The sequence below is a fragment of the Dendropsophus ebraccatus genome, chromosome 6, assembly GCF_027789765.1.
Source record: "Dendropsophus ebraccatus isolate aDenEbr1 chromosome 6, aDenEbr1.pat, whole genome shotgun sequence".
Classification (NCBI taxonomy): Eukaryota; Metazoa; Chordata; class Amphibia; order Anura; family Hylidae; genus Dendropsophus; species Dendropsophus ebraccatus.
Genome location: NC_091459.1, coordinates 100,643,589 through 100,665,002, shown reverse-complemented (window position 1 = coordinate 100,665,002; position 21,414 = coordinate 100,643,589). Strand labels below are relative to the sequence as shown.

The 21,414-nt window shown below is 40.8% G+C and overlaps 1 protein-coding gene across 1 annotated transcript in view; it reads left to right on the top strand.

The window, feature by feature from the left end:
• Positions 1-8,689, top strand: part of MINDY4B (MINDY family member 4B) — a 28,043-nt gene extending 19,354 nt beyond the window's left edge. Inside the window, exons 7-13 of the mRNA XM_069973894.1 lie at positions 379-544; positions 2,380-2,445; positions 2,941-3,011; positions 3,364-3,436; positions 5,904-6,074; positions 6,897-7,077; positions 8,388-8,689. Coding sequence (XP_069829995.1) covers positions 379-544; positions 2,380-2,445; positions 2,941-3,011; positions 3,364-3,436; positions 5,904-6,074; positions 6,897-7,077; positions 8,388-8,530 — 871 coding nt within the window. The 3' untranslated portion in view covers positions 8,531-8,689. The remainder of the gene's footprint in view (positions 1-378; positions 545-2,379; positions 2,446-2,940; positions 3,012-3,363; positions 3,437-5,903; positions 6,075-6,896; positions 7,078-8,387) is intronic.
• The last annotated feature ends 12,725 nt before the right edge of the window (positions 8,690-21,414 follow it).

Here is a 21,414-nt window from a genome sequence, read left to right as displayed (position 1 = left end):
CCCACACACACACACCGCACTACCCCTTTAAGAGGCACAGGCCTGTCCTTCTAATTCTTATCCATTCTTTACGAAAAATTGGCATGAGCCGCACAAAAGGGGAAATAGCTAATAAATGTGCAAAAAAAAGAAACTAAGCTTGTGGGACTGATAATTGTCCCTATGATGCTTTTGAATGTGATCATAAAGTACAATTGTGCTCTTATTACCTGATATTTTTAGTTCCATATGATTTTAAAGTGAATCCATCAGATGCACAATGCCGGGATTTATTACTGACAAATTCCCTTCTGGTGACATAATAATCTCACACACAAATATACACATACATGTATCTGGCACTATAAGCAGCTTTATAATGTGTGTTTTCTCTTTTAGTTTATCAGAATTAAGCCAAAAACAGCAAGAAAGGGCCCTGGCAGCCTCAATTGCGGATATCTTGTGGACGGCAGGAGAAATGAAGAGAGCCACAATCTGCCTCATCACCAGTGACTCGTACTTCACCGAAAGCCCCGATTATAAAACTGATCATTTTACAGAACGAGTATGTAAGAGCCACACGTCTAATCGTCAAAAGTCATTATCTAGCGCTGCATAAAACATGACACACGGTCGGCAGTGAAGAAATTACAGAATCCTCCTATAGCCGAGATCTGTCACTATTTGCGGTCCTTAATCTTTTATGGTGGAATAGTCAGGATCCTTATGATACCCTGTTAGTGAATTCTGAGTTAATAGAGTGGGGTCTAATAGAGAGCCCTTATCTGTTGGGGATGGTGATACAACGACACGGCCATCCGTTTCACATATACACCAGCACCCTGTAAAAAATCAGGTGTTTATGTATACACCTGAAAACAGATAGCTAGACATCTTTGCTAATTTGTTAAAAAATAAGCACTAAAATATTGCATCTAGCAATACACCCCCCAGTCTACATGTTAAGCCCCTATTACACTGGACGATCTCCGTGAGCAAGTATGTGCCGACCTGTCAGGTCAGCTCCTCATTCCCTGCTCGCTGCCGGCGCTATTGTATGCGCAGAAAGCAAGTGGGTAAGTGGGGGGGGGGGGGCGCAGGGAGCTGCGGGCAGGCGATCCGGGGAGCCCATAGGGGATGGTGGTGGTCTGCTGCTGTTGCTCCGTGTAATTGTTGCTATTCTCCTCGTCTGTCTTTAAACACGTTGAAAGACATTATAAAACAACAATCAGTCGACATTCTATTACACAAAGCGATTATCAGCCGTAATGGCGATAATCGGCCAAATACGGCCAATAATCACTTTGTGTAATAGGGCCTTTAAACATTTATTATGCCCCCCCCCCCCCCCCAACTTTCTTTTAATCCACCTTAAAACATTCACCTAATGTGTGGATGCCCAGAAGCTCATTCTCACCAGCTGGATTAACTTGCAGAAACATAACCAAATATTAATTGATATTGTGCAGAATAACCAATAAGAATTGATCTGAGTCTTCTTCACACCAACACTGAACACATTACAAACTAAAATGTTCACACAGTAAAAATCAAAATCCTGCCGTCAGAATAAAAGTGTGAAAAAAGGGGAAAAAAAAAATTAGGTGGTAACATTATTTTGTTATTTTGAGCGTCATAATCAATTACAGACATTATTCTATACAGTGTGTGCACTGCCGGCCAATTTCCTATTGACTTCAATGGAGGGCATTATTATATTGAAAATATGGTTGTGTTTTTACAAAAAAATAACAGCTGTATTTTGTTCTGTTTTTTTACGGTGTGTGAACAAAGCCTTACAAACATGTAACATCTCAAGCAATTTTTTTTAAAGGCAAACTACTCACAGGTTAGAAGCATCTAACCTGCTAATATCTCCCTATAGGATGAAGGTAAGATTCTCACCTTGATCCTCAGCACCATTTTCTGGAACTTTGTAGTTTATTAGATTAGTAAATAAGGAAGTTTGGTGAAGCGGGACCACCACCCTCGGTGCACCAATCCATTACTCCTAATGAATATTAGGACGGCACTCTGCACTGACATCACTCTGACACTCATCACTGCAGATCGCAGGGATAGTCCCGCCCCCTGTGCACCAAACCGCCTCACTTACAGATCTAATAAACTACAACGTTCCCAAAAATGGCACAGAGGATCAAGATATAAGAAATAAACCTTCATCCTCAGCAGTCTGTGGGCTATATGGACAATTACAAGAAAGATAGTAAAAAGGTAACATAGTATTTAATACTGGAAGGACCCCTCTAAAGCAATCAGATAATCTCAGGGTGGCGATTGTGCTCTCCTGTATTGCTTCTATCATATTGGATGCTACTATATAAAACATGGCTTGTTTTCATAATGTAACAATAATGTTTTTTTTTTACTAATTGACAGCTCCAGTTATTTGAGTTTGTAGAAAAAGATCCACTGGAAAAATTCCTTGGTGCCCACATACACTGCGTGAGTCTCTGATTGTTTTTTTCACAGATGCAAGTACATGGAATGTTTTCTGTGCTAAGTGTTCTATTCTAGTTACAATTACATGTAAAAGAAAGGCCGTTTGTTGACAACTCTAAATTACATTAAGATACTTTGTGGTCTAGCACAAGGGAGGGGCAGGTGAAAGAATGAGTGTTCCACTGAGACCAATGGTACATTATATAACTTTATATTGTATATCATGTTAGCATCTATTTGTCAATGGCTTGGACAGCTGTTTACTGGGGGCTGTGTGCGCTCAGCACTATTATACTTGGAAGTTACAGGATACACTATTTTTTTTTATCACAAGTGATAGGCTTGTCTGTCCCTATTTAGCCTTCAAAGAAATTGGTAAATTGGTACCTTTGCAAGTATTGAAAGTGGATCAATATTGCCACCTGATGGTCACATATAGGATTACCATCTTTGGCATTCATCTGTTATCTAGCTGATTTTTTTTTTCTTTTACGCTAGTTTAAAGATGAAGGAAGCCATGGAGTCATATTATTCCTTTACAGTTTGCTTTTCTCCCGGACAATTTCAAGGTAAGGCATTTTGTTGTACTACGTTTTGATTCATTTTAATCCTAAAATGTGAATTTAAAGGCATGACATACCGTAATCCTTTCTTCTTATTTATTATTTTCTCCATGCCTGCATTGCACATGACTGACATTGTCCCTAATGTGCGTCCATTTATGAGCTGTGTGCAGCACTTTTTACACCATGTACATGCAGTATGTATCATCATTATTAGAGATGAGCGCTCAAGAGATGAGAACTGGATAACAGTGGCCAAAGAAGTTGGATGCAGCCCTAGGAAGGGATTGCTCGAGTTGCACTAATCTCTAATTTCTATATATTTCTAAATAATTATATATTTTTTTTTTTGCTTTAGGATTCAACAAGACCTGGATCACACAACATCTCAACTCTTACATTTTTGCCTGGGAAATTACACTGTCAGACAGGTGACTATGTAACACTTATACATTACACAAAAGTGGCTCTCACTATGGATGACCTGGCCTATCAGGGCTGGCGTCTGCACAGGGCTTACCCGGGCAAGTGCTGGGGCCCACAGCGCTTCCAGGGGCCCATAGAGGGACAGGGGCCTGTGATTCTAATGTTCAGCCCCCTCTCTGTAGTGAAAGGTGAGCGGCTGATTAACATCAGAAAACAGAGAAAGAGCAGGACCTGGGAGCCTCCTGCAGAGAAAGAGAGAGGGATGAAGGAACTGATCACATGACCCGCAGGTCCTCAATGCTATAGTGTGGAGATTGGCCCGGCAGAGAGGAAGAGGGAGAAGACTGAGCTGTAAGTTCTGTGTGTGTGTGTGTGTGTGTGTGTGTGTGTGTGTGTGTGTGTGTGTGTGTGTCAATAATGTGTGTGTGTGTGCCCGTGCCGCTGTTGCTGCTGCGCGCCGCCTGACTCACCCTCCTACGTGTGGCTTGCCTGCATTTCCCTGGGCTTTGGCTGCTCCTCCCTCCTCAACTCCCGTGTCTCTGAGACAGCGCACATGACCCCGCCTCCTAGGGCGCGCACGCGCCGACTCAGCTATGTCTTAAAAGGACAGTGTCCCCACAATTGGTCTGGCCACTTCCCTGCCCCTATTAAAGGCTGTCCCTTCTTGTTTCTTTTGCCAGATCTATAGTGCTCATTGCCTATCAGAGAAAGTGTTCCCCAAGTTACTGTGATTCATAAGTGTACCAGATCTTCGCTCACGTTTCCCGACTCCGTCCCTGATTTCCGCCAGCCCTGATCTATCTTCCTGTTCTTGATTACGTCCCTGCCTAACGTCTTTGTACTTTGCCTCTCCTCGCCATCAACACAAGCAAGTCGTGCCAGGGGTAGCGACCTGGGGGTCGCCTGCAGCAGGTAGCCCGTCCTGACTTGTGGCGGGCTCTGGTGAAGACCAGCGGCCCCTTAGACTCCGCACCCTGGTGCGGCTTAATATCATTGTTTGTGTGGGCCACGCGGATCCACTGCCTCCAGCCGTTACAGCAATTTGTGCAGCATGTCAGTCAGTAATGTGTGTGTCAGTCAGTAATGTGTGTATCAGTTAATTATGTGTATGTGTCAGTCAGTAATGTGTGTCAGTCAGTAATGTTTGCGTGTCATTTAGCAATGTGTGTCAGTTAGTGTGTGTTTGTGTATGTTAGTGGTGTCTCAAGTGATTGTGCATAGTGGATGGATGGATGGATGGATGGGGCGCCCACTGAGGCTCTGTCGCCCAAGGTCCTCTAAAAACTGGAGCCGGCCCTGCAAGTATTATATGGGTGGCTATGCAGATGACTGACTAGCATGTAATAAGGCACCATTGACATATTTTATGGATCTGTTGCTAGTATAATTTAAAATACCTTTAAAGGAGTTATCCAACGCTACAAAAACATGGCCACTTTTTCCCCTCACTTGTCTCCAGATTGGGTGGGGTTTCAAACTCAGTTCCATTGAAGTAAATGGAGCTTAACTGCAAACCACACCTAAACTGGAGACAAGAGAGGGGGAAAAGTGGCCATGTTTTTGTAGCGCTGGATAACCCCTTTAAGGCTATACACAGTAAAACAATGCCAAAATACGGCCATATTTTCAGTGTCATAATGAGCTGTATTGAAGTCTATGGGGAATTGACCATCATTGCACACACAGTTGAGAAAAAGACCGTAATTGAGTACTGGCATAATAATAATGAACATGCTTATGCATGTTATTTATGACCTGTTCTTGCAAAAACAAAATTAACAAACAAACAAAAAAGAACTTTTTCCCCCACATGTTAACACATTTTATTTGCACTCAAAATTATGACTGTATTTTTTTATTATTTTATTGCATTTAAACATGGCCTAAAAGTGCAATATGCTTTGTGTCCAGCATCATCATTAGTACATTACTTTTTGTCCATTAAAATCTATGATCACCTTTTAAATCGGAGTATTTTTTTTTTTAAGATACCCAAAAATTACCAGCAGTGGAGCCCTGAAAATGAAATGGGCCTTATATCTTTTCCCTATAACCAGTGATGCACGGGAAACATGTTCTCTGCGATATTGTATAACCTATATAGGTTCAGGCCCCGGGCCCATGTCAATCAGTTGATTGCTGGAACGGCTCTTAGAGTAAGGGCTGTGTTTACAGCATAACCTCTAGAATCTTATATACATGTAGATTCTTATGAACAGCCTGGGGAGATGCTAACTGTGCTAGAAAGAATATTACTTACAGGTAGAACAGAAAAAAGTGTCTTCCCATCACTACTGTATCTCACAGTATCACATAATCCGAGAACCCTCAGGAAGATCTGGAAAAAATATTAGAGGCCATTTTAATACCCTGCACTTTGTACTCCAGCTTCAGGACATAGGAAACCAAATATTAGGATTATAACCATATAGCACAGTTAGGGGAGTTATGCCTTGAATGCTTTATTTGCAGGCAGTGCTGAACCTGATGCTAACTGGTAGAGCAAGCCCACATGTCTTTAATGGTGACCAGGCTTTGGATGATCACAATCTGGAACAGAAGTACCATGGAGTCCATGCACGCAGTGATGTGGGCTACTTACATTGGAGTAGAGAAGAAATGGAGCAGGACAGACTTCCCCAGGTAAAAGATTATTTTACATTATTTCTCGAATACAGCATGTGACCGCTGGAGCCAGTGATTGGTTACAGGATGACAGTCACCATACACAGACAGCAAACTTCAGCTGACCTATCAGCCAAGGAGTGCGCAGGAGCCGAGAACCAGAATATGCTTCACTTCAATCCAAACTAGAAACACAAATGGTCCAAGAGCTTGACTGTAAAATCTATTGATTTATTAAATCTTCATGAAACCACTTACAAAGTCAGGTAAAATGGAAGCATTTCAAATGAGTCAACAGCGGGGATAGAGTGTTAAGATACTGGTGGTGGTGCGGGAGCCAGGGAGGTAAGTATAGGCTATTTTTTTCAATCTCCTCCTCTCCAGCCCGGACAATCCCTCTGGTGTTATAGCTGATTACGAGAGTAAATTTTAATAAATTGTCGCTCTTGTTTATGGGCTATGTTTGGTACTGAGCAATTTAAATTGTGCAGTACCAGACAATGTCAATGGCCAGGGGTGGTATCCACATAAAAGTGCCCCCCCCCCCCTTTCATCTCATCTGTTATTAGATTTTAGATTTCTCAGATTGTCTGCCACTTAATCCTTGCAGACATAGGCTATGTTCTCACGTCTATTTAGGTGAAGTAAAGGCCGTTGTTGTTTTTTATGGTGGCTGTGAATAAAGATCATGATCATTATTGACGGCTGTCATTATCAAACAATGGCAGTTTTTCGTCTAAAAAAAAAAGACATTGTGGGAACATAGCCTACAATATATGAAGAATTTGTACTGTATGTGGAAAATACTTGGCATATTAACACTGTGTTAATTCCTGACAGGTGGGCAGCATGCTAAAAACGCCAAAGTATCCTATCTGGCTTTGCAATATTAACGGCACCTACAGTGTCCTCTTTGGAACAAATGTGTCTCTATTGTGTGACTGGAGAATGGAGCATATGTTTGACCTTTATTTCTACAGTGGGCAATATTCCCAAAAGCAAACAGCACATCTGACAGTGGGTAAGTCTCCATCACACATCCATACAATGCTTGGTTTAGCTGTCATAGATGTCAGATTTTACTGTACACTTCATGGATAGAAATAGGAGTTGTTAATATCCCAAAGAAATAAGGTCTGAACTCCATAGCAACAAATGGGACACAATTCATACAACACAACATAACATACATATATAATAATATACAGATTTTTGAGAAGGGAATCCCTTACATCTTGACATGACCGCACATATCTACCAATATTTGCACCCCAACCTGATAGACCTGCAGCCATTTATAAAGCAAATGTATCCTGCAACCACCATTTCCCACTAAAAATAATAATATACAATATATCTTACTGTCACAACATAACATACTGTACCATGTAATTCTAGGCCTTTTTTTTTTTTTGCTGTTAAGGGCCATTTGGGCATTTATAAAATCATCTGAGGGCCATACACTACAGCCATCAGACTCAATGGTATACTGTGCATGGCAGTGGCGTAGTGTGGGTAAGGCAAAGTATTGTGCCCCCTGATGCCCCCAGTATTGTAGTTAACCCCCAATGATGCTCCCAGTATTGTACTTAACCCCATGATGCCCTTAGCAGGAGAGTTAACCCCCATGATGACCCTAGCAGGGTACCCACACACCAAAATGCCCCTAGTCTGTACCAAATAAAAACAATAATTAACATTCCCCTCAGTAGAGATGAGCGAATTGCCCGTCTAAACAAAGCGGAGCGTTTTGTTTGATTGGCAAGTGGCTTATCAGCTGTCTGCCTTTCAACTCTGCTTTACTCCCTGGCACTCCACCCTGGGTGTCTGCAAAATCTGGAACCAGTCCTGGGAAACTGAGAGAAGTTTCCGGGGACTAGATGTAGCGAAAGGGAGCAGAAGAGAGTTGAAAGGCAGACAGCTGATAAGCCACTTGCCAATCGAACAAAGCAATTTGCTTGATTTAGACAGGTGATTTGCTCATCTCTACCCCTCAACCTTTCCCCTGCTACAGTGCTGGCCGGGATGCTTTAACTGTCTGTGCCGAAGCATTGCAGGTCTTCTCCTCTATAAGTGGCGCACAATGAAACTACATTATCCCGCGCGGCCCTTAGAAGAATGGAGAAGACGTGCACCACCCTGGCATACAGGAGCCAGCAGGCATGGTGCCCTCCTGTGTCTGGCGGACACCGCACTCACGTGTTATACTGTGCACAGCACCCATAGAACATAGGAGAGCGCTATGCTCTGCACACAACAATCCTTAGTAGGATATACAGATGGGCAGTACTATTTATATGTAGTACCAACAATTACTTGGTTTTCTTCCAGATACCCATTCGCATCCCTGGGAGGAATCCTACAAGACAGATGAAGGTGATCATGAAAAGAAATATCCATCACTAGAGATGATTATTAGAACCAAATGGGAAGGAGCTGCTATAAACTGGCATGGGACTACTCCATTTTTTTAAATATATATGGATTTTAAATTATATGGCCATATTTGGCACTGGACACTTTTTTTACTGGACCATCGACTACTGGATAGGAAACCCATAGTTTTCAAACCCTGCCGGTTTGGATGATACCAAAGAGTCTGTATAAAAATGTGAATGCTCAGAGCAGACAACTTCTGCGGACATATATATTACTTGTACATAAAGTCAAATAAAGTATGTAGTTGCTAACTGTGTATACAATAAGGAATGAGGACAGAATATACTTTTATAGCTAAAACTAGAGAAGAAGCGGAAACAGTGCATATGTTACTGGCATTGTGTGAGATATGGGAGTGTAGAACGGCCAATGTAAAACATGTAGGGGGAGATTTATATGAAGGGTGTGCCTCACACAGATTCTTACCTGCTCTGTGGTGTATGCCAGCCGCAACCACTGCTTGCCCAATGAGTGGGCAAGGGAAGGCGGGGGGAGGAGGTGTGGCCAGGTGTAGATATGTGCACAATGCCTGCACCAGGCGTGAGGTCCACCCGCTTTATTAAGAGGTCTGCAGGAAAAGGTTTAGGTCGAGCTTTAACTAAGACTGGCGTACTCGTACTTGATAAATAAAGCCAACATTCTGTACTAACCTAATACTACCAGGACACAGCAATCTACCATGTCTGTAAATCAAGCTAAAAGTAGTCAAAAGTAAACTACATGTGTTCTAAAGATCCATATAACTACACTGCGTCCATGCCACTATATATATTACAATACCTTTCTGTATCCTGATGTATATTCATGGCGCCTGAAGCCTGATGTGAACAGTCCCCTTCTTCCAAACATATAGAGTGGCCAACCCTTTTAAATTCTTCACGTACATTCAGTAAACCTGTAAATGTAATGATGTTTGAGGCTGGGTTCACACTATGTATATTTCAGTCAATATTGTGGTCCTCATATTGCAACCAATACCAGGAGTGGGTTAAAAACACAGAAAGGATCTGTTCACACAATGTTGAAATTGAGTGGATGGCCGCCATATAATGGCAAATATTTGCTGTTATTTTAAAACAATGGCTTTTATATTGAAATAATGGCAGTTATTTACTGTTATATGGCGGCCATCCAGTCAATTTCAACATTGTGTGGACAGATCCTTTCTGTGTTTTTAATCCACTCCCGGTTTTGGTTGCAATATGAGGACCACAATACTGACTGAAATATACGTAGTGTGAACCCAGCCTTAAAGTTAATTTAAAGGGATACTCCAGAGAGAATAAAAATTGGGGTCATGAAGTTATATTGATTGGCAAATTACTTCTAATAAAAAATCTCAAGTTGTTAGGAACTTATCATCTGCTGTATTTACTGGAAGAAGTGGTGTATTATTTCCAGTGTGACACAGTGCTCTCTGCTGACACTTTTGTCCATCACAGAAATTGTCCAAAGCAGTAGAAGTTTTTTCTATGGGAATCTGGTACTGCTCCGGCAGCAGAGAGCACTGTGTCACACCCAAAAAATACACTGCTTCTGGCAGGACATACAGCAGCTGATAAGTACTGAAAGACTTGAAAGTTTTTTTTAAGAGAAGTAATTTACAAATCTGTACAACCCTCTGACACAAGTTAATTTAAACTCATTCTTTTTTCTGGATTACCCCTTTAAGAGGCTATTCACATCAAACGTATGTAACTTCATACATACAGCTACTTTATTTTAAAATATTTACACACACTGGTTTGTGATAGATGTGAAAAAATGGTCTAAAAATATGGGTTGTAGTATCAACCTACACCACCAGATATCACTCTACCATTTGAAACTACCCACACTAAAATTGGATACAATAAAAGGAAAAAATGGGCTTAGTTCGTAAAAATACAAATAATTTTTATTATATATAATAGGTACCAATACATAAAAAAACTTTTTCAATACTAAATGAAGTTAAAAAGTATGACCACAGTAAAATTCAATATAAAACAGGTGTCTGCAATGAAATATATTAACCACAACAGTTTTTCTATATGAGAATATATAAGTATATAAGGTGCTTTAAGTCTCGTAGTGCTCTAGTACTGCCTCAGTTCCAATAAACACATAGGCTGTAATAACCAAATGGCCATTTTAACATTTTAGAGCATATTGCACCTACCCATAGTGTCAGACACCGCACGAGCCGATCCAATTTATTTTAAAATATGTATTAAACATATTGCCATGTATTATTTATATGTTTTCATATGTTTTTGGAAAAAAATACACTTAGGCCCTGGCTGGGTTCACGCTACATATATTTCAGTCAGTATTGTGGTCCTCATATTGCAACCAAAACCAGGAGTGGATTAAAAACACAGAAAGGATCTGTTCACACAATGGTGAAATTGAGTGGATGGCCGCCATATAATGGCAAATATTTGCTGTTATTTTAAAACAACGGCTGTTATATTGAAATAATGGCAGTTATTTGCTGTTATATGGCGGCCATCCACTCAATTTCTACATTGTGTGAACAGATCCTTTCTGTGTTTTTAATCCACTCCTGGTTTTGGTTGCAATACTGACTGAAATATACGTAGTGTGAACCCAGCTATTTGCTAGTAATTTGCTAGTAAAGACAGTAGAATCCATTTCAAATCTTGTTACCAGGCATGCCAGAAAATAAAAGACATACCTTCAAATAATAAGCATTAGACACCATGATAAAAGAATAAGGAAAAAAATGAACATTAGAAAACACTGAGTGCTCTGATAAGACAACAATCTGGGCCATTCTTCGGCTGTGTACTGTTGCGGTACTGTGACTGTACTGAATCCTTTCAGTGAAAACGCTGCAGTACTGCGACAGTACTGAAATAAAACTGCAATGCTATATATTCTATAGAGTAACTAGGCAGTTTATTAGCACAGTATATAAGATCAAAATGAATAACCTTTTTTATCTACACAATCCCTTAGCTTCCCACAATGCTAGTAGCACATGTACAATGCTAAAGGTTCATCCTGACAATAATTCCCTCCATAAATGTCCAAAGATTGTGCCTGATAAAACAAATCACAGGTAGCAGCAATAAAACCTGACTACAGAGGGTGGAAGATTTGCCTCCAGCTTTCTTATATTTTTCACTGGACATTCTTGAGCAAACAGATACAGAGATCTTTGATAAGATAGAGAAGCTTTCCATTGTAGACGTCATTCTTGTTCACTGGTGCACCTGCATTTCCCTAGCTGACAGCCAGAGAACACCTAAAGCTATGTTCACATGGTATAAATTGGAAGGAGAACGTAAACCTATTCTTCAAGGCAGAAAGGCTTCTGAATTTTTACATATTTTACACATGTACTTTCTGATTTGCAAGCTTTTTTTTTTTTTTTTTTTTTTTTTTTTTTTAAAGCTAATTTAAACCAATTTTTTTTTATATATATTTAAAGGGGTTACCCACCCAAGAGTGAAAAAAATTAAGCGCTAGCTGTTCTTACTCACCACATCCCCCTGATTATTTTGAGCCATCTCCTATCTTTCTAGCTGCTGCCATTCCTGAGTTGCAAGTTTTTCTAAAAGCCGATCTGTATCCAAGAAAGGAAACTACATTTCCCATCATGCATCTCCCTGATTAGTCCATGTGTGTACTCGCCCCCTTAGCTTTCTTTCCTGCCCACTGCTGTCATTACTTTTGCACAGTAAACACAGGGCTGTTTTTTCACTGATTTTGCATCACATCACACCAGTATGTATACCATACTAGCTGATGATGTAGCAGAGCTAACGCGGGCATGGTGTACCTATGTGCTGCATAACGGACATCTGTTTACCGGGGGTGGGGGTGTACTGTAGGTTTAGATCTCTGCTTGCTGACTGTGAATGAAAACATTCTAGTTCCATCCAGACTCTAAGAACATCTATAACTTACAATTACAGAGCTGTGACACAAAGACAGGTACATATGCCTGCATTCAATAACAGCAAGCAGAGATAGAACTATAATTTTTCATATTACAGAGACCTAGGCTCAGGGACACATGTAAGTCTACGGAGGCAGCACAGGTGTATGGAGATGATGCAGATAATGTCTCCTGGGAGACGGGTTATCAAGTCAAAAGACAGCAAACCCGGCCCCCAGAGAGGAGATCACATGTCCTGTGACTACAGAGGGAGGGGGGAGGAGGGAGCTGGGTGTGGTCTGAGTGGACCCAGAGTAGAGGATTTTAAACATCCATAGCAGACAAGAATGAGAAAAAAAACTGTGAAAGGGTGCAGGTTATACATGTGTATTAGACATAGGGTGGTATTGGGAAAGGGGATTGTTTAGAATATTGTTTTTGTTACACAGATAACCTCTTTAAGAATGCATTCCAATACAATACACTGAATAAATATCAACAGAGGTAACACATCACTTCTTTTTTAGGGTATGTTTACACTGAGGAACAGGTGAGAAATTTCAAGCAGAATCTGCACTTAAAGGAGAAGTCCGGCCAATCTAATAGGTACAACTTCTCCCATCCTCTGCTCATACTATGAGCAGAGGATGGGAGGAGTAGTACTGTGTATATGTGCCCAGCACCGAGCAGGGAGGGAGGAGGGAGGTAGATGTATAGGCACCTCTCTCTCTCCCTGCTCGGTGCCCTCCAAATGTATTCATTGAATACATTTATGGGATACTTTGCGGAGCAAGGACACTTGCTCCCCAAAGTATTACATGAATATATTCAATCAAAACGTAGTGTACATAACATTTTTAGATACACATTAATTGGTTCAATAGAGTGTCCAGCAGGGGCGCACTATATATAGAAGTCAATGGTACTCATTGACTTCTATATATAGTGCGCCCCCTGCTGGACACTTCATTGGAATTACACCCTTCGTTGTGACGTCACTATATCTGAGAGAATTCTAACACTTCATGATCTAATAAATTAAGGGAAATAGCAGTATATGTGCATTTCCCATAATTAATGTACATTAGAAATTTGTCTAACTTTCCATAAGTAATAACATATTAAAAAATACTTTTGGCCGGAGTTCTCCTTTAATTTTAGGTGTATTCTGTTTGAAATTCTGGCCATAAAATATTTACAGAGCAATGTCCCATTGTGTTCAATGGGATTTCAGCTGTTGTTGTTCACTCGGTGGAATTTATGCACAGAATGTTCTGCCATGGATCCGCTTTTTGCCCAAAGAATTGACATGTCAATTTTATGGGCAGTTTCCGCTAAAGAAATCACATAGAAGCCTTTGGGGCTTTGAATATCTGCTTTCCACTCGCATTCCACTCAAATTTTGCACAAACACTATTCACACTAATGCTGAAGAAAAGGAAATTTCAAGCCAATTCCTAGCCTATTGCTCAGTGTGAACATACTCTAACACTTTTGAAAATTATGTGTAAAATAAGACTTAAAGTGAATTTTGCAGCATCATGGGTATAAAAAAATATTTTTTAGTGTTAGGGAAATGTTAAGCGGTAAAAAAAAACACATACAAATACACCGAGTGAACAAAACCTTAGAAATGGTTTGTTAGCTGCTGTGTATGCAACCCTGACATATAGGCCATTCCTATAATAATATGACTTTGATTGAAAAATGGCCCTTGACAATAACATCTCCCTGTGGAATAACTTCTTCAAAGGGTCTGTCTATTGTTGTCTATGTTCCTGGGGCCATAAAGCATGTTACTAAATGCTGCTAAAAAAAAATCAGGCAAGATGGCAGCCCCCATAACAACGTTCAAGAAATATAATAAAAAGAATTACAATCAGAAAAAAAAAAATCAGATAAAAAACTGTCTCTTATCAGGTAAAGAAAATCTAGGTGATACATTTCCTTTAAGAGGGGACCATGTGATTACTGTATCCACCACGTAAGTGAGTCCATACTCCACTTCCTCATGCCTAATGTTCCAAGATTTAACGCCTTTTACCAGGCTACAGACAGTATCATTTGTTTAGCCTGTTGCTGCAAAAAGTCAGACAGCACCGGCAGGGGCGTAGCTAGGATTCATGGGGCCCCATAGCAAAAAACTGTGTGGGCCCCCCCCCCCCAGATGCGTCCCAGGGTGGGGGAGGGAGGGAAAAGATCTTTCAAGTGGAGGTGCTGCAATGCAATGGGATATACATAAGGGTATTATATACATATGAGAGGGGTATATATGCATATTAGAGATACCCATCTAATAAGTATATAATACCCTCATATTTACCCCTCTCAAAAGTTTATAAAACCTTTATATACTGTATATATGAGGATATTACTGTATATACATATGGGAGAGGTATATATGATGGTATTATATGCAAAGATGAGGGTATTATATACACATTAGAGGGGAATAATATACCCTCATATATACCCCTCTCATATGTATATTATACCCTCATATATATGCATATAATACCATCATATATACCTCTCCCCTATATATATACTTGATAGTAGGGCTAATATAGGAGATTTTGTTTGAGCCTCTAACTAGGTAGACTGTAGTAGTGGAGGTATAGTGGATGAGGGGTGTAGTAGTAGTAGTTGAGGTATAGTGGATGAGGGGTGTAGTAGTAGTAGTAGTAGTGGAGGTATAGTGGATGAGGGGTGTAGTAGTAGTTGAGGTATAGTGGATGAGGGGTGTAGTAGTAGTAGTGGAGGTATAGTGGATGAGGGGTGTAGTAGTAGTAGTAGAGGTATAGTGGATGAGGGGTGTAGTAGTAGTAGTGGAGGTATAGTGGATGAGGGGTGTAGTAGTAGTAGTAGTGGAGGTATAGTGGATGAGGGGTGTAGTAGTAGTTGAGGTATAGTGGATGAGGGGTGTAGTAGTAGTAGTGGAGGTATAGTGGATGAAGGGTGTAGTAGTAGTGGAGGTATAGTGGATGAGGGGTGTAGTAGTGGAGGTATAGTGGATGAGGGGTGTAGTAGTAGTAGTGGAGGTATAGTGGATAAGGGGTGTAGTAGTGGAGGTATAGTGGATGAGGGGTGTAGTAGTTGAGGTATAGTGGATGAGGGGTGTAGTAGTTGAGGTATAGTGGATGAGGGGTGTAGTAGTAGTAGTAGTAGTAGTGGAGGTATAGTGGATGAGGGGTGTAGTAGTGGAGGTATAATGGATGAGGGGTGTAGTAGTAGTAGTGGAGGTATAGTGGATAAGGGATGTAGTAGTATAGGTAAGGGTGAGGGGTGTAGTAATAGTAGTAATAATAATAATACAGGTATAGATGAGGGGTGTAGTAGTAGTTCAGGTAAATATGAAGGGAGTAGTAGTGAAGGTATAGTGGATAAAGGGTGTAGTAGTACTAGTATAGATGAGGGGTGACTGAGGGTGATTGGGGGGACACTGAAGGGGAATGGGGTAAAACTGAGGGTACACTGAGGAGGACTTTCCCTTGATTCCCACCAAGGTAAATTCCTGATCTAAAATTAGAGAGGGTTTCCCCAGTACTTACCCATAACATGTATTTTTCCATCATGTATATTTCTTCCACCGCAGCATTATTACCAAATGGTTTCATACATCTCATAGAAGCAATAGGCCTAGCAGCTGGCTCCATTCAGCCAGGGCACAAATTTACAGGAAAAAAACGGTGAGGCGATGTTCACACTCAGTAAAATAAAAGCAACATATGACAGTAAAATAGGTATAAATGCAGAATATTTTGAGTCTACTGATAAGCTTCATTAAAGTCTATGGATAAACATTTGCCTGTTGTAAAATGTTTTTTTTTTTGTGTGTGTTTTTTTTTTTATTTTCCCAAAGATTTTAATGTAGCACATTAATAGATTCAAAATATGGCAACGTTTTAGACCTATTTTACTTTTCAGTGTGTGAACATAGCCTATAGCGTACATTCACACACACAGAGTTTAACAGATTTTACACAATGGATCTGATGCTGCAGATTTGATGTTGTCTAAATCAATGTTAACCCTTTCACAACCTGGAATCATTGATGCCTCAATGCCCAGGTCGTGATTTGACATCAGTTTATGGGATCATAATGATCCCATAAGCTGATGTCCAGGTGTCTGTCCCCTCTCCTATGTCCCCTGCCGCTGTCATAATCTTGTGACAGCGGCAGGGAAGAGAGGGGAGGTGGCAGAGCGCCCTGCGGCGCGTGTCATGCCTTCCCTCCCCCCGCCGGCCTCCGTATCTAGAAAACGAAAGCCTGAGGCTCTATGGCTACCATCTGGGCTCTGCGATCAGTTCACAAAGCCCGGATGGACACCGTAGAGACAATTTTCTCTCTGTAGAGGGAGAATTCTCTCTCCGGAGCCCTATAGATGCTGCGGTCGTGCTGACCCCAGTATCTATAGGGTTGACTCTCAGCACCAGAGAGCGGCTCGGGTGCTGAGAGTTGCAGCGGGTCCCTGGCTATCACTGATAGCCAGGACCCGCTGCGGATGACACAGGCGCAGCTCCTACGCCTGTGTCATCCTGTACAGTAAATTAACGTCACTGCAGCACCAGGCATTGGCTGCAGCAACGTAAATTTACTGTGCAGCGGCGGGAGAGGGTTAATAAATGATTGAACACAGCATCAAATATGCAGCAACGATACATGTGAATGTGCCCTGAGGAAGCCACAGTGTTAAACTAGCGCTGCACTCCCTTATTCTCTGAAATGGCAGGGACCATTGTTTTAAAATAGGGGCAATTATTTGCTATTAAATGACGGTCATCCACTCAATTTTAATAGTGTGTACACACAGCCTTTCTGTGTTTTCAATCCACTCCTGGTTTTGGTGGAAACATAGCCTAAAAGGGAACCAATCAGCCCAATCCGCTGCAGCAGTAGCTGAATACCCCCAAAAAAGCTGTTTAATCCCTTACTGGCCTCTCTGCCTGTCAATCATCCCCTCCGAGCACACTGACAGGCAGAGAGCGGTGACTAGATACGGGTGGGGAGTCACCCAGATGACTACTTGCCGCTGCTGCCTGTCACGCGCCCGGGGTATTAAACTGCTTTTTTCGGGTATACAGCTCCTGCTGCAGTCGCCGCGGCTGCAGCAGGAGCTGTATACACTGTTTCAGGGAACCATATCAGCCTGATTGGGCTGATTGGTTCCCTTCAAGAGCTATTCCTGCGAACTTACAGCTTTTCTCACTATCTGACATTAAATCAGAATAAACCTTTCCCATTTTATTTCAATTAGGATAACCAATTTTCTATATTTGCCAAATGCAAAAGTAATGGGAGAAAGAGAATTTTTTAAAGACAAGTTTACCTACACTAAGATTCCTATGGCTTTAAACTATTTGGGACAGTCCATATGATGATGTCATGTCTCTGGAAGCTTTTGCAACATCTCAGTACAAGCAAGATGGGAATGTCCAGCCATCATACCGCTCAGGAAGGAGAAGGGTTTTGTGTCCCAGAGATAATTGTGCTTTGGTACGAAATGGTCATGCCAACCTAAGAACTAAAGGAAAAGAGCTTGAGTAAAGTAGAACTGTCTCAGTGGAATCTGATTGGTTGCTAGGGGTTACTAAGACTATTCTACTTTACACCAGTTTGATAAATCGTGAAGATGCTGGCTAAAGCTGAGAGTGTCATTATCCACAGTGAAACAAGTATAGTATCAACATGGGCTGAAAGGCTACTCTGCCAGGAAGAAGCCATTACTCCAAACATAATGGGGGAGATTTATCAAACTGGTGTAAAGTAGAACTGGCTCAGTTGCCCCTAGCAACCAATCAGATTCCACCTTTTCATTTAATTTCATTTACTTTCTTTTCATTTTCCCAAAAATCTGTGAGAAATAAAAGGTGGAATCTGATTGGTTGCTAGGGGCAACTGAGCCAGTTCTACTTTACACTCGTTTAAAAAATCTCCCCCAATGTTTGCAAATGCACAAAGGAACAAAGACCTTAATTTCTAGAGACATGTCCTATGGTCTGACGAAACTAAAATGGAACTGTTTGGCCATAATGACCATCGTTACAATTTGCGGAAAAAGGGAAAAGCTTGCAAGCCTAAGAAAACTATCCCAACTGTGACACACAGGGGTGGCTGCATCATGATGTGGGGTTGTTTAGCTGCAGGAGGGTCTGGTGCGCTCCACAAAATAGATGGCATCATGAGGAAAGGACATTATGTAGCAATACTGAAGGAACATCTTAAGACATCAGCCAGGAAGTCAAAGCTTGGGCACAAATGGGTCTTGACCCGAAGCACATTGCCAAACTGGTTACAAAGCGGCTTAAGGATAACAAAGTCAATGTTTTGGAGCAGCCATCACAAAGCCCCTCAACCCTATTGAAAGTTTTTGGGCAGAGCAGGTGCAAGGAAGGCGGCCTAGAATCATGGCACAGTTACACCAGTTCTTTCAGGAGGAATGTCCCCAAAGTCCTACCAAATATTGTGAGAAGCTTCTGGAAGGATATCCCAAATGTTTGACCCAAGTCAGTTAAATACAGTTTAAGGGCAATGGTACCAAATACTAATGAAATGTATGGAAACTTTTGACTTTACATAAAGTAATAAAAATGCCTTAGTAGATTCTCTCCCTCTCGGTATTCTGCCATTTGGCAAATATAAATAATTTTAGTAATCCTAATTGACCTAAAATGGGAAAGGTTTATTCTGATTTCATGTCAGATAGTGTAAAACATGAATGTTTGTTTTTTTATAGTGTATGTGGTTTTAACTGTACATATCGCTAGTGCTGCTGGATGTACAAACACGGGCAGCTTCTCCAAGCCTAAGGCCTTATTCACACGTTCCGTAATTTACGGATCCGTATTTCCGTATCCGAGTTAGTGCACATTGAAGTCTATTGGGCTATTCACACAATCAGTAGCAGAAATGGATGAAATTCAATCCGTAAAAAAAAAAGGACATGTCCTAGTGCGGACCTGGTGCAGACCCATTTTTTTTTGCGGATCCTCTCATTGAAATCAATTGGTCATGGATCATTTACGGATTGTAACATGTTGGCATCCGTATTTCCGCAAAAAAATACTGATGAAGTGCATTAAAAAGCGATGAGTAGTAAAAAAATGGAATTACTGAAATACGGATGGAATACGGATGTCCAATCTGCAATTTCTCACGGGTTGTTTCAGGACCAGAAAAAAATACTGAACGTGTGCATAAGGCCTAATATCTACTCTATGCTAACATGCATTAGAACAGACATCAGCGCAACCTCAGTATCGCTAGCCCTGGGGCCAACGCTTGAGCAACCCTTCAGTTCCAGACATAGCCATAGGTGGCGGCAGATAGGCCACATCTTGCCTTACTGCTGCCACTCAATGCAAAAATATCATTTTTTTTAAATAAAATTATATTACAGTTAAAAAGTTAAGTTAAGAAACATATTTTTTTGTTTTCGCCAGAAAACCCCTTTAAGTCTATGTATCTACAGACTATTGTACAACTGCAGTACTTTGTAACATTGCTAGTACTAACATTGTGGGGATTAAAATGGTCTGTTTCTTGGAACAAATGAGAGAGACTTCACTGTAAGATGGGATCATCTGAAGCTTATATTATATTGAAGATGAGTCAATGAGCACTGGTAGATTGCATTAACAACAGGCAGGTCTCAGCCCCATTCACGTCAGGACAGCAACATGCTCTTATGTGGCTTATACTCATGGAAAGTAATGAGGTTGCGAATGTTGTCAAATATACCTAGAATTTTTAATAAGGATGAGTAAAAAAAAAAAAATTCCGAGGGAAAACCTTTCCTCTGTCAAAAAAAAATCTAGGTCATATATCCATTTCTATAGCAACTGCTGGCAACATAATTTTCCCGATATAATTCTGATTTCCCTGAATGAGTCATATTGTTGGGTATTTATTATGCAGGCACAGCATTTTAAATATATTTATAACATTCTTTAGAGGGAAACATACTATGTGCCAGTGGTGAATACAGGCAGTGGGGCTGATACATACAACCTTGTCACCCAGCTACATCCCCTAATGCACACAAATACATCTGTTTTTCACATAAAACAGACTGCAAAAACAGTGTGAACCCATCTTTATTCTATTAAAGTAAACTAATTCTAAGGACTCTATGGCCATGCATTTAAACGGCACCATGTAAGCTACATGTATAGGCTAAGTTCACACAACGTAATTTTAAAGTAAAGAACAGAAGCTGATTGCAATGGAATACGTGTCCATTCTTTACTACAGGGGTGGCATTGCATTGAAGTCAATGCCATGCGGCCCGCTGTGTTCATACATAGCTATGTTAATGCACGTTCTTTAGAAGAGACGTTAAAATAATGTACCTGCCTATTATTTTCAGATGCTGTTCCAGAAATAATAGCTGTTCACACAATGTAATGTGTGGCGGCGGCCGCACATTACATTGAAGTCAGTGGCTAATTGATTTGTGGGAACCCCCGACGGTGCCTGCAAGTCAATGTTAAAAAAAGAACGTTTCTGCAGCCAATACATACTGTGGTTACTACCACAGGTGTAATCTGCAGCAGGTCACAACTTCTTTTGACAATGTAGAAGGAAATTGACTGATAGTAATAGCAGCGTACCTTTGTTCCAATAAGTATGAACCAAAAGGGGGTTAATCCTAACACCATTTTATTTTTGCAACCACACTGATTCCACATACTACTGAGTGAATGGCAAACTCTGCTAACAAGAAAATACAGCAATTCATCACACAACAGCAAATCAATATGAGACATAGTTTAGAGTAAATTGTTCAATCATAAATACACTTGCATCTCTCCAGAGATCTATGAGACCTATGCCCCCCACAAATAATTCGGTTAGGAATAAGGTTGATAAATGTTCATTTCTTTGAATATATCTGTCTAAATCTTCATAAAATACATACACAGGGAGAATTCATCACAGTTTGGGCAAGGTGCCGGCTATAAAACAGCAATTTTTGTTGTGTACGCCACTGTCTTGTACAAAAATCTTGTTTTTTTACACTACACTT